General features: G+C 33.4%; 1 protein-coding gene across 1 annotated transcript in view; it reads right to left on the bottom strand.

Moving 5' to 3' along the window:
• The window catches only part of ATP11B (putative phospholipid-transporting ATPase IF), a gene marked incomplete at both ends in the record, with an annotated part of 112,910 nt that overhangs the window by 10,475 nt on the left and 89,271 nt on the right, over window positions 1-13,164 (bottom strand). Inside the window, 2 exons of the mRNA XM_012939109.3 lie at window positions 1,516-1,890; window positions 7,707-7,889. Coding sequence (XP_012794563.3) covers window positions 1,516-1,890; window positions 7,707-7,889 — 558 coding nt within the window. The remainder of the gene's footprint in view (window positions 1-1,515; window positions 1,891-7,706; window positions 7,890-13,164) is intronic.

The following is a 13,164-nucleotide window of genomic DNA, read 5'->3' as shown; positions in this document are numbered from 1 at the left end:
ATAAATATTGTTTAACTAAAAGAGAATAAGTAATTCACAAGAATTTGGCAATTAAACAAAAGTTAAATACTGATATACCAATTTAAAAGTAACGTAGTTGTAATTAACATTTTACTTTGAGATAATTGTCAGTATTATTTTGCCGCTATTATTATAGCAGTTAGTCATTTTACTGTTATTGATACGGTATACCATATCAACACCATTGGATAACGACTCATAGGTCTACAGGTTAAGCGTTCGAGCGAGAGACCGGAGGTTCAAATCTTTAATCCCGTGTGTGAGATTGTAGATGCACACCTCTGAGAAGCTCCATACTAGAATAAAAGGGCATCCAAGGATCCTAGATTTTCAATGGCGGTCTAACATTGATCAGTTCGTGATCTCAAATAAAAACTTAAATACTTTACAAACGAGTAATTAATAGTTTTAAACTTTAGATATTTAAAATCCAACAAACTTTTAGAAATGAAATTTTCATATTTTTATAACATTTTTTATTAAGGTATCAATGCCATTAAGTAACAAAACGTCAAAAGCACAATTTTTCTACTCATTAGGATATATCAAAAAATATATTTATTATTTTATATGATTTGTTTACTTGGAAAACTACTACAACCATCATCAAGAAGGTACAAGTATTTATAAACGGTTATCTACACAAGATACTCAACATCCATTGGCCAGATATCATCAGCAGCAGCCAGCTGTGGGAGGGAACAAACCACCTAGTCTGATATTATTCACAATTTACACCATTATCGGTTAGCGTTTTTCGAACGAGTTAGTTTTCTACGAGATGAGGTCGCTAATCCCATGCCCAACCCTCCTCCTTTATCCGGGCTTGGGACCGGCAGTAAATCTAGAAGAGACCTACAGGCGGAATTTTCAAAATCTTCAATACGAACGTCGAGACAGTTCAACTATACGGAGCTGACACTTGGAGAACTACAAAAACTATCATCAAGAAGGTACAAGTATTTATAAATAGCTGTCTACGCAAGATACTCAACATCCATTGGCCAGATATCATCAGCAGCAGCCTTCTGTGGGAGAGAACAAATCAGCTTTCAACTGAAGAGGATGTTAGGAAGAGAGGATGGAAATGGATAGGACATACATTACGCAAATCATCAAACTGCATCACGAGACAAGCCATAACTTGGGATCCTGAAGGGAAACGGAAAAGAGGTAGGTCAAAAACACATGACGTCGGGAAATCGAAGCAGATATGAAAATGATGAATAACAACTAGAAGGAGCTGGAAAGGATTGCCCAAGACAAGGTTGGATGGAGAGTGTTGGTGGATGGTCTATGCTCTTCTACGAAGAGTAACAGACGTAAGTTGTGAGTGAATGAAATTCGAAAAAGAATAATGCTTGTTAGAGAATATTCGTTTAACTCCTAAAACATTACTTGTATAAAATATAAGATAGAATATGAAGGTATTCCTAAACAAACAAAATATGATTTAATTTTGAAGTAACAATAAAAAAACAACATCAAACTAACTTTAATTCCAGCTTCTCGAAGTGCTTTTATAGTTTCAGGAACACCATCTTGAAGCATATCCTCTATACCAGTGCATCCAATTAATGTAAGCTTTTTTTCAATTTCATTATAAGCTGCAATTAATTCTTTTTGACGTCCTTCATTCACTATACTTCTTGCTTTATCAAGTTTAGTTTTTAATTCATTCCATTTTTTAATAGTGATTAATCGTATACCCATAACTAATGTACGTAAACCTAAAGTTGCAAATTCAGTCACTTGTTTCATAACTTGTTCAGAATCCATTCGTAATTTTAATCCAGCTGTACCACAGAAACTATCACCTAAAGGATCTCCATATGCATTGAATGTGTTAGGTTGTTCCATATGATCAATCTAAATTGTCGTCAATATAATAATAAATTTTGATTAATTAGACTATAAAATGTTAATAAAAAAAACACAGTAAAGATTATTAATTTGAACAAAATTAAAGTCTGGTACTTTTGTTAAAAAAACCCCCTGAAACTATGTCGATATAAATACATTCACAGTTATTCCCTTGGTATTGTTTGGCTTGTATCTTCCTACTGAGGTGTAAGACTGCAATGGATCAGTCTGTTATTGGCATGTGTGCACACTGTGCGTATGCCTCGACATTGCCTTAATTCACAAGCTTTTTGTAAGCAATGATAGATAATGGCTAGCGGTGGAATCCAGGACGTGCGTTCCGCCCTATTTGGATAACGCAATGGCGTTTGAAGAGAATGGTACTGGGTTCGAGTCCCAGAGTGAACATCAACTCTGAGATGCAGGCACATCTAGCTGACGAGTCCCAAACAGGACGAAACGAGCATCCTGGATTCCACCGCTAGCCACTATCCATCATTGCTTACAAAAAACATTCACAGTTAGTTTATGTAATAACATGAAATAAAGAACAGACGTTTTTAATTATGAAACTTAATAAAAAATCGGTTATCTAACAGTTTGTGTGCGCGATTGTGGATGCGCACTGCTGAGGACTCTCATACTCCGACGAAACGACTGTCTAGCTCTTCTAGGTTTTCAATAGTGATCTAACATTGATCCATCCATGATATTAATTTAAACTCAACAATTTCCAAAACCCTATACAGATAATCTTCAGATGAATTTACTTTTATGAAGCCTTCAATAAATACTACATATTCACTTTGAAGAAGAAAATCTCTAAGAGATAAAGCAACAATTTTTTAAAGACATACTTGATTATGATGAACCGAGTTGTGTGAACTCTCCTACTTATAAAGATGTTGATTTTTGTAAACTATTGAAAACCAATTAAACTTAAGGCCAAGTAAAAGCAATGGTAATCGGAAGGATTACATAATAATAAGAGAATAATCAAGTATCATACAACTCAACTCATTTATGTGTGCGAAAGATCGTTAGAGTAAATTTAAGTTTGGAAGACAATCTATTTGTATTGAAACTTTTTCTTCGAAACAGATTGAAGAGCTTTCGAAAGTGATTAACTTCTATACTGATTTAATAGCTTCAACTGATATATGTTTAACATCATGGTTTTGATCAGCAGTATCTTTATAAGAAATCGGTCAGACTGTAATATATTGGTGACTTTTAAACGACACTAAAGTGATCATGAGAGACTTCAATTACTTACTAGTCCCACAATAAGGATATAAATTATTGTAAAGAATTAGAATTAAAAATTAGATTTCAAAGTTACGGTTGGAAATTAAAGATTGAGCTGCTATCTGTTCATACAGTTGAGTAAATTCAGAGACAACATTCAAAGTTCATCAACTTAAATCTGATTACTCGTCTATGAATCTTACTCCTGCCGAGAAATCTATCAACTTTTATTTCTTATTAAATGATGACTTGTATTAATAAAGGTTCTATCACCGTTTCGGACAGAACTATTTATACAACCAAACAAAATTTATATTCTACACGTTTGTTTAAATCATAAGCTTATACTTATGTTGAAGTTGGAGTGACTGACCAACTATTTTAGTATTTTAATTTAGATCACGAACCGATCAATGTTAGACCATCATAGTAAACCCAAAAAAACTGGACAGCTGTTTCGTCGCAATACATGACTCTTCAGAAGTGTGCATCCTTGATCCTGCACGCAAGATTCAAACTTAGAACCTTCGGCCTCATACGTGGACGCTTAACCTGTAAGAGCTAAACTCATTTTATGACTGTACAAAAACTGCGGGTTATTTATTTATTTCTTAAATATTCAAATTAGTATTTTAATTTGGAAACATTTTATTATCATTCAAGACAACTACATCAATACAGTTTCATGAAGTATTATGTAATATAAATTAAAATAAATCATAATTTGACCGATATCCTCTTGAATTCTAATTTATTTTAATCATAGAGGGGTTTTGTGAATATTATAGTAATTTTAATAATAGAATTCATGAGTCAATTAAAGCACGACCATCATGGAAAACCTGAAAGCACTGGACGGCTGTCTCGTCCAAGTGTGGGACTCCTCAACAGTGCGCATCTGCGATCCCACCTCACGAGATTCGAACCCAGGGCCTATGAGACTTGCATACAGGCGCTTAACCTCCAGACCACTGAGCCTACCGGCATTCAACTGTGTTAATGTCATCAGTGAGTTACCATCCCACAACCGACCCGGTTGTACTCCATTGACACGGCTTCTCACTAATACTCCAGGAAATATCTCACTAGTGAGCATATGATGATTATAATGAGAGATGGATTTTGTGGATATAATAGTAATTTTAATAGTTGAATTCATGAAAAGTCCCATATTAGGATGAAACGGCCGTCTAGTGCTTCCAGGTTTTCTATGGTTGTCTAGATTCAATTGATTCATGAATTCAACTATTCCAATTTTTTTGTTTTATTTGAATTCAATGGTTTTAGCGGATTAATTTTTTGAAAAGAAAAAATTTCAGCGTGACTATAATTTATGGATGATCTCCGAACGAAACCTAAGTGACCTTGAGAAATATTAGCCAATCAGTAAACAGAAAGTTTAGAGTAAAAATATGTTATACAAAACCAAAAAAATAAAGTGGATACGCTTCTTATACGTGGTTCAAAAACCCGTCAACGTTAGAAAGAGGTTCAGAGGTTCTAAAGTCGTAATGCATGTAGTAGAGGAAATCATCCATATGGCTACGGAATAGTCGGTCTCTGGAGCTATGATAAAGTCTTAAAAACCCTTTCAGCCTCGACCACATAGCTTCAATATTGTATGTGCGCACTCTGGTTGTTGAGTACACAATATCCCACTTGTGGATAACGACACGATGCACATAACCAAACCTATGTAGAAGTATGTTCGCTCTCCAATCATCCGTATATACTGTAGTACCTGACTGCAGCCAGTGTTACCGGTGCTTTTATTATCCACTTCTCAATAATTGTCGTAAGTTGTTTTAGTTAGAAATTATATATAGAGTTTTCATCACGAATTGACATCAGCTATAATGTCAGAAATCTATTTAGGCAAATGGATGAAAGGTTTTCGCGCCAAAATCCGAGATCTGTTATCTCATACCTGATTGATTCGTCCGCAAATTATAGTCTCACCGTTTTATTTGTTATAGCCGCTCAGTTATCACGTTTTGTACAAAATTCCCTGTGAACCGATCGTACGTTAGCATTCAATACTGATGTTGGCGCCGTGACCTTGAAATCTCCCAAATGCTTCTGATTGGCTCGTCCATAAATTAAAGTCACGTCGAAATTTCTAATACATCACTTTATATTTCTAAAATTAACTTCTTAAATCATCTCAAATGCATAAAGTAATCAATTTACTTATCATAATGACCTATTTTAATAATCTTAATAGAAGAAAAATGTAAGTGAATAATTTATTTTAATAAATAAACATTCCAATTAAACAATAACTTGAATATGAATTATAATTGTAAGGAAATTTTGTTTTGTGCGCCTTAATAAATATCGAGAATCAATATTGTATTGATCACTCTCATGGAATGATGGTGTAATAATAATAATAATAACTCCAATCATTGTAATAAGTATGGCTAGTTTGCTTTCACACTTCATCGGCTATATATTAGTTTTGACAGGATTAAATTGGTACACATAGATATTAACTGCACTAAATCAATAATATTAATTAGATGACAGTCATTATTTACTTGACCATTCATAGGCTGAAACTCCTTAACCGTCTTTTCCGAGTAACAGTAAATAACAACTATCCTACATCCAATTTCCTTTATGGTTAATTTTGGTTAAGTCTTTTTATGAACTTACTTAACAGACAATGTTATTTGAATTAAAAACAATTCGCATATTTCTTTGTACCGTTATGATCATTAGGGAACATAACAGACTCTAGCTAAAATGTTGATTGCTTAAATATTGCTCGATGATTCATCCTCCTTCTCATGCATATATATGTTCAAATCCTATTATCAGCTTTTGCTTTTCGTTGCTGCGCCCTTATGCGATTTGGCTATAAATTTTTTTATATAATTTCTCGCATATACTTATTTGCCCCTTTGCTTCAAATTCGCTCGATATGCTTATAGCTTTGTTATCCGTGCTATCCACTAATCAACTGTAGTTGCCGCATCTTATTGCCATCTGATTTCAAACACCGTTGAGATTTATATTATAATGGTTATCGAAGTAATTGATTAACGATGCAAATCCACGAAGTGTTTACGTGTTAAGATCATAAACACCTATGTCGAAGTATTTCATATTTTCATAGGCCACAGTATACACCACATGAATAAATAAAAATGGCCTGGTGATTAAAAAGAGTTGATTAATATATGTCATGTCGTAGTAATACTGCAGTGAACAAGAACACCAGTGGGACAATCGAATGTATGTAACACAAAATAACAGGACTTGTTAATAAAATCTAGCAATCATAAAGTAAATGCTTAATTTGCAAAAATGTCCATCTATTGTCTCAAAATGACTCGGACTTCATTGTTCTTGCATTTTCATACAAATTGCATTTTGTTTCCATTCTTTACTGTTCGATCATCTTGTCTCTCTACTTTCGGACCTTCTGTTTACGACTAACATCATATACTACTTATGTCAACATAAGTAGCACACACCACAATGCGACTCTCTCTCTCTCTTTATATATACATATACATATATCAATTACAGTTACGATTTGTAAAATGGTATTGTTCATACTAAATTAGTCACTTCAGTTGAATCAAGCTGAGTCTACACCACATTTAGTCTGATTACCTACCAACTAGTTTAATTTTAAATAACTGAAGACGTTATTATCAAAAGAATGATATTCGTTAACTGTAGGATTTAATTTGTCTTTCAAATATATTACTAGAACTGTAAACGCGATACTGGAGATCACAAAGTCTATGTGAAAGCTATGGTTAGAACAAGGACAACTTGGCTTTAAACTTGACCTATTTCTGAACGTAAAAACAATTAAGATTAGTAATTAAGGAAATTACAGTTATTCAGTGAAACGCACAAATTTATCAACCAGTATTACGTGTCTTATCGAAATGTATAAAATTATGAGTCACACTAACATAATAGGATAATAATGTCTTTCAATTGGTGAGGTTACATGCAACAGGGTTAGTTTACAAGTAGATCAGACCAGATCAATGTGGTGATCGCTTAAACAACGATTTGATCAGTTAGTTATGAACATAACTAACATTAACCTTTACTTCATAGTTTGTTTCAAAAAAATTGTAAGCAAGTTATCTTGGTTTAAAATGAAATCAGAATATTTGTTTGATTAATTAATTTAATAATACAAGAACAGACAGGAATTAGAAACACAAAAAGTCTAATTGATGAAAGTATAAATTAAATAGCAATTAAATTTGTTGAGTCGGCTTTCCGAGAACTGCACTGGAGCCTCCAGAGGCCCTAAAGGAGACGAAGAGTCCTAGCCAATCAGAGCATGATGGAACTTTCTAGAATGTCAACGTGGCGTGCCACTATTGATCAGTAGCATAATGTTTTTAGCGGATTGGCCAAAGTATGATGTTGATTTAACAAATGTTAACATCTATAAATGCCCGTGTTTCTCTGCGTCTTTTCTTTCGAGTTCAGGTGGCTGTATAGTTGTAGATTGCGGGTTACCAGAATAGGTTAGAAACCGAATAAAGCATTCAAATTAACAAGACTTATCAATATTAAATTTGAAAATTACTTACTCGACTCAAAAGACTTGTTTCAGCTCCTTTGCACAAAATAAGAACTGGAGAATTTAATGATTCAGATTCATTATTCTCTTTGGGCACAAATTGTACAACTACTGACATACATTTTCGTGTTGCATCAAATTCAAGTACATCTAATAAACGATATCTTACTGCTTCACCTTGAATTGTGATTACCTGAAACACAAGAAAATTATGTAATTATTGAAATATTATAATTTTTGATAAAGACATAGACTAAGTTTACCAATTTAAAAGTGTGTGTAGTCACACATACATAGGGAGGAGCAATCGTGATCTCAAAATTAGGATGTGTAAACATGTACCGAAATGGTTGCAGAAACAATAGAATTAAATGACGCAATAACAGTAGAGGATAAATGTCCATCATTCCCTATTACCAAATATATAATCGAAACAGGACATAAGATTGATCATAACTAGGCTTTCGTGATGTTGTGCAAAAATGTAAAATGGCGTATACTAAGGTTTATTGAAGCATTGGTCATAGGAAAATCCAGACCTCCTTTGTGTATTCAAAAACAGTTTGTTATCACCTTAAACCTACCCTAGTAAAATTGGCTTGTTATCCAGAGTGATTAGGTTCCGAATTGTCTTCATATTATTATTATTATTATTATTATTATTATTATTATTATCCTTGTTTCCTGTTACCCCATTTCCAGTCTAGTTGGCCATTTATTTTTCATATTTATAAATGTTCTAAGCAAGTGTATTATGTGTGATCAGATTATTCGAAATGTATTGCGCTAATATATCATCGCATAGTTCTGATAATCTTCATCTTATTATATTTCAATGGTTGAGATCATGAATAAGTTGAAGCTAGACCAACATGGAAAACCTGGAAGCACTGGACTGCCGTTTCGTCCTATTGTGAGACTCCTCAGCAGTGAGCATTCATTATCGAAATACACTGGTTTATACGGAGATTTCAGTGATGTATTCATACTAATGAACAATAATAAATTTTATGTTACACTATATATGTAGTGAGTTTCAAATTAGGGGTTTAAAATTTATGTACATTTTTTTAGTTATTTTTTCTTAACTCAAGTGGTCTCTTCCGAATCCTATGCTGATAGTTTGAGTAAGAGCAGATACTACATTAAAGTAAAGAGATTTAACATTCATTAATATACAGTCATTTCAGCAGTTTAAAAATCCACATAGAATATTCAAAAACGCCGCCAAGCTACACATAATTCTCTCAACTAAACCAGTACTCACACAGCTAATCAAGGATAGGTTACCGAAGATGGGCTCTTCCACGTGTGTATACCATTTCAACTGCTCCTGTGAAACTAGTCACATAGGCCGTACTCAGAGGGCTTTATCCTTGCGTGTTCGTGAACATGTACCAGCTTGGTTGAGAAAAAGAGTTACCAAATCAATTAAAAGCACCATTCTTTCTCACTTGGTAGGTAGTGAACATCATATCAAAATAGAGGAAGCTTTCTCTGTTTTATATCAAGTTCCAAAATATCTACCTCACAGAGCTAGATTACGACTGCTTTACAAAGCCGGAGCTATCTGGATCAACTCCAGAAGACCATATTTATGTATCCAGAAAAAATATATACAGTCATTTATAAATACTCTAAACTAAAAATTTGGTTACGTAATTACTCGGTAACGTAATAAATTGGCATTGTATCCATCTTTAATAAAGATTACTGCGAAATGTTTATAAAACTTACAATGTAATTGTATTTCATAATATCACTTGTAATAATTATAATATTTCCTAAAATTGGCTGACATTTTTGGCTGGTATTATGGATATCTGATAAATTAGTCAATATATGAGAAGTTCACATTTCATAAATATATGCTTGCAATGGTAACCTAATTAATAAAAATGCTACTTTGAATTGTGAAACGTTTGAAATGAAATTCTTATTCTGATAAAAATTTAAGGTGTACATTTGTACATGAACTCCTAAAGACTCTAGCACATTATTCAAGTATTTGGTGTGCATTGATACTGTTATAAAGATGTTTGATAATAATAGTTAATCATATGAAGTTTCAAAAGTATCCATAAGCATTTAAAAACATAAGATAAAATAGATAATCGCTGTCAGCATAGAGGTTATGAAGATAAATAAGTTTTTGATTGAGATCATGAATCGATTGATGTTAGATTACCGTTGGAAACCTGGAAGCACTGGACGACCGTTTCGTCCTATTTTAGAACTCCTCAGCAGTGTGCATCCACAATCCCCCCCCGCGGGATTCGAACCTAGGGCCTCCAGTCTCGCGCGCGAACGCATAACCCACTGGACCACTGAGCTGGGTCGTGGATGTGCACTGCTGAGGAGTCTAACATCAATCGGTTCATGATCTCAATCAAAAAGATTATCATTGCTTTTTTTGTCTCTATTTCAGATCTGTTTTGCCAGGCCAATATACTTTGTATTTTGAAAAAATGAATGGAAAATCACTCTTTAATAAGAATACATTTTTATTAAGTTACTCCAGTAAAAGAACACTTAGGGATGACGATATTGAATGATATTAGCTGCTTGAATTAACTGACAGATATTCTTCAAAGTCCATACCATTTACTGTATTTTAAATCACAAAGTAGACGTCAAGCAGTAGTAATACATTCAAGTGAAAATCTTGCGTAATGATACTGTTTGCATCAGATTATATATGATAATTGAGATATAGAGTTACCAGCGCTTTAAAAAGTATAATTTCCCAAAAAAATGTGTGTGTCTAAATAAAAAGTATTAAAATTTGGTTGAGCGCCTGGTGCGAGACCGATAGGTCCTGGGTTCGAATCCCGCGGGGTGCGGGATCGTGGATGCCTACTTCTGAGGAATCCCATACTAGGACGAAACGGCCATCCAGTGCTTCCAGGCCTTCCATAATGGTCTAGCTTCATTTGACTCATGATTTCAACAAGTGGTATTAAAAGTGTTGAACATAAGGTACATATGTATTTACTCTTTATTACACCACACCGACTGCAGCTATTCTAAGGTTACTGCCGGTCCCAAGCTAGGGTAAAAAAGGAGAGGGTTGGGAGTAAAATCAGCAACTCTATCCTGTAAAAGAGAACTTTGCCAAAAAATATACTAGTCAGTAAACGTCTTTATCATATAAAGAACTGACATAACTGAACATCTTTATTCATCAATATGCTAATTTACTACCACATAAATCTTTTTGATTGACTATCCGAAAGAAAAAAAATTACAAGTGTAGGCTAACAATAGAAAACGAGTTTTCCTTTCAATCTATTTAGTATCTTTCTTTAATTAGCTACTTACACGATTTCATCTTCAGCCAAGAAAGCAGCTGATTATTATAAAATTATGTAGGACTTTACAAATTTTTGTAATTTTTCTTCATGTATCCTGATAATTGAGTATCGTATAGTTTAAGTACCGTTTTATTTAACTTTTAGTTCTGTGAATTTTATATTAAAGTGAAGAAACTCCAATAAACCGACTGATGTATTACCGGCTAAATGACTCATAAAAGAATGTTTACATAAGGTTTGCGCATTACTACGTCATTATATACACATTTTTTTCTTAAAATAACCAACTCATTTTAGAAGAAAAGATGGATAGTGGCTAGCAGTGGAATCCAATACGCGCGTTTCGTCCTATTTAGGAGTCGTCAGCTGGGTGTACCTGCATCTCAAAGTTGATGTTCACTACGGGACTCGAACCCAGTACCATTCGCTTCAAACGCCATCGCGTTAACCACTTAGCTACTGATCCCATTGAGGTTTAAAACTGCAATTGATCAGTTTGTTATTGGCATATGTGCTTTGCTTATAAAAGCTTGTGAATTGAGGCAATATCGAGGCATATACACAGTATGTACTATGATGATTAGGAGTACTTGGATTATAGTACGAACTAAGAATCCCAGAAATAACGTAATCCGATCAAGAAGTACTAGATAAGCAAGAACGAATGTACTGTATTTGGAATTCGAAATCAAGCATTAAACAAGTACAAAGGAATCATTAGTTCATTCAAACACCACATGCACATCTACCAATAGTAGAGTGATCAATTGCAGTCTTAAACCTCAATGGGAAGATACAAGTAAAACAATACCAAGTGAATTCAACTCATTTTAGTACTAGAGTTTTAAGAATTATTTTTCAGGTAACTGTGTGATAATAAAGTTTCTTTAATGATTACCAAAAGACATTACGAAACTTAAAGGATAATGAAAACTATTAATACTCTTTGACCTGATAATGATTTTTGGTGTAATTTTAGTCAAGAAGACAATATGGGTCAAAATTCTTGATTAATTGCTGAGAAAAATATCTGACTATAGTGTGATACAGAAATTAAGAGGCAAGTTTTTACATGAATGCGTTGAAGCCTGTAAATTCGAAGAAGACAAACAAAGATTAGGTGTTTGTGTCATTGACTATATTCCACAAAAGATTAGGCAGCATTTTTTCTCAGCAGTACTATCATTTATCATTTATTCAACAGTGTACATGATGTTGATATTTAAAAAATCATTCAATATTTTTCAGTAAACAATGAATTTCAAATTGATTATACTTTGCCAAAAGCGTTCCAATAAAGGAATTGGTTGAAGTTAAACATTAACAACGTTGAACGCCGGTCGGTTCAATGATCCAGAGGTTAAGTGTTTGCGCGCAAGACTGAAGGCCCTGGGTTCGAACCCCACGAGCGGGATTTTGGATACGCACTACTGAGAAGCCCCATAATAGGACAAAACGTCCGTCTAGCACTTTCAGGTTTTCAATAATGATCTAACATCAATCGGTTCATAAACTCAATCAAAAACATAATAATCTTCACGACCCTATACTGGAAATGAATGTAAACTGAATTTATATTATTGAAAAGATGTAATTTAAAATCATTTTACCTTGATAGTTTCATTGTCATTTATGTTCATCACATGAAATTTACCTTATTTAATGACCTTAATTATAATTTCCAATTTTTTTTTCAAATTTTGTGTTCTAACTCTAATCAATTACATTTCTGTTGCCATTCAACTATCTGTTTTATTATATTCATATATTTAACTTGTAGAATTAATAAACATATTATTAATACTTTCTAATCTTTATGAATGATGTTTCGAATAGTATATTGATTTTTAATGATAAGTCAGTCAGTCAGCTACAACGTAGGACCAGGAACATATACATATGTGCATCGGTCGAAGTTGCCATACCTCATAAGTACAACAAGATGAACATCAAATTCATAGAAGTAGTTAATTCAGTGATGGTAATATATAAAAGAAAGATTGCATATAAGAATATAGTATAGGAAGAAAGAATTAGTTGATAAAAAGATATGAAACGATTCTAATCTCATTGTTTAAAGGAAGACAAAGAGTGTATATATCGATGCCATTGTGATGGATTCTGAGCCATGTCACTCAGAGTATCCAACCATTG

This window comes from Schistosoma haematobium, chromosome ZW, assembly GCF_000699445.3.
Source record: "Schistosoma haematobium chromosome ZW, whole genome shotgun sequence".
Classification (NCBI taxonomy): Eukaryota; Metazoa; Platyhelminthes; class Trematoda; order Strigeidida; family Schistosomatidae; genus Schistosoma; species Schistosoma haematobium.
This window is presented reverse-complemented; position numbering and strand designations above follow the sequence as displayed.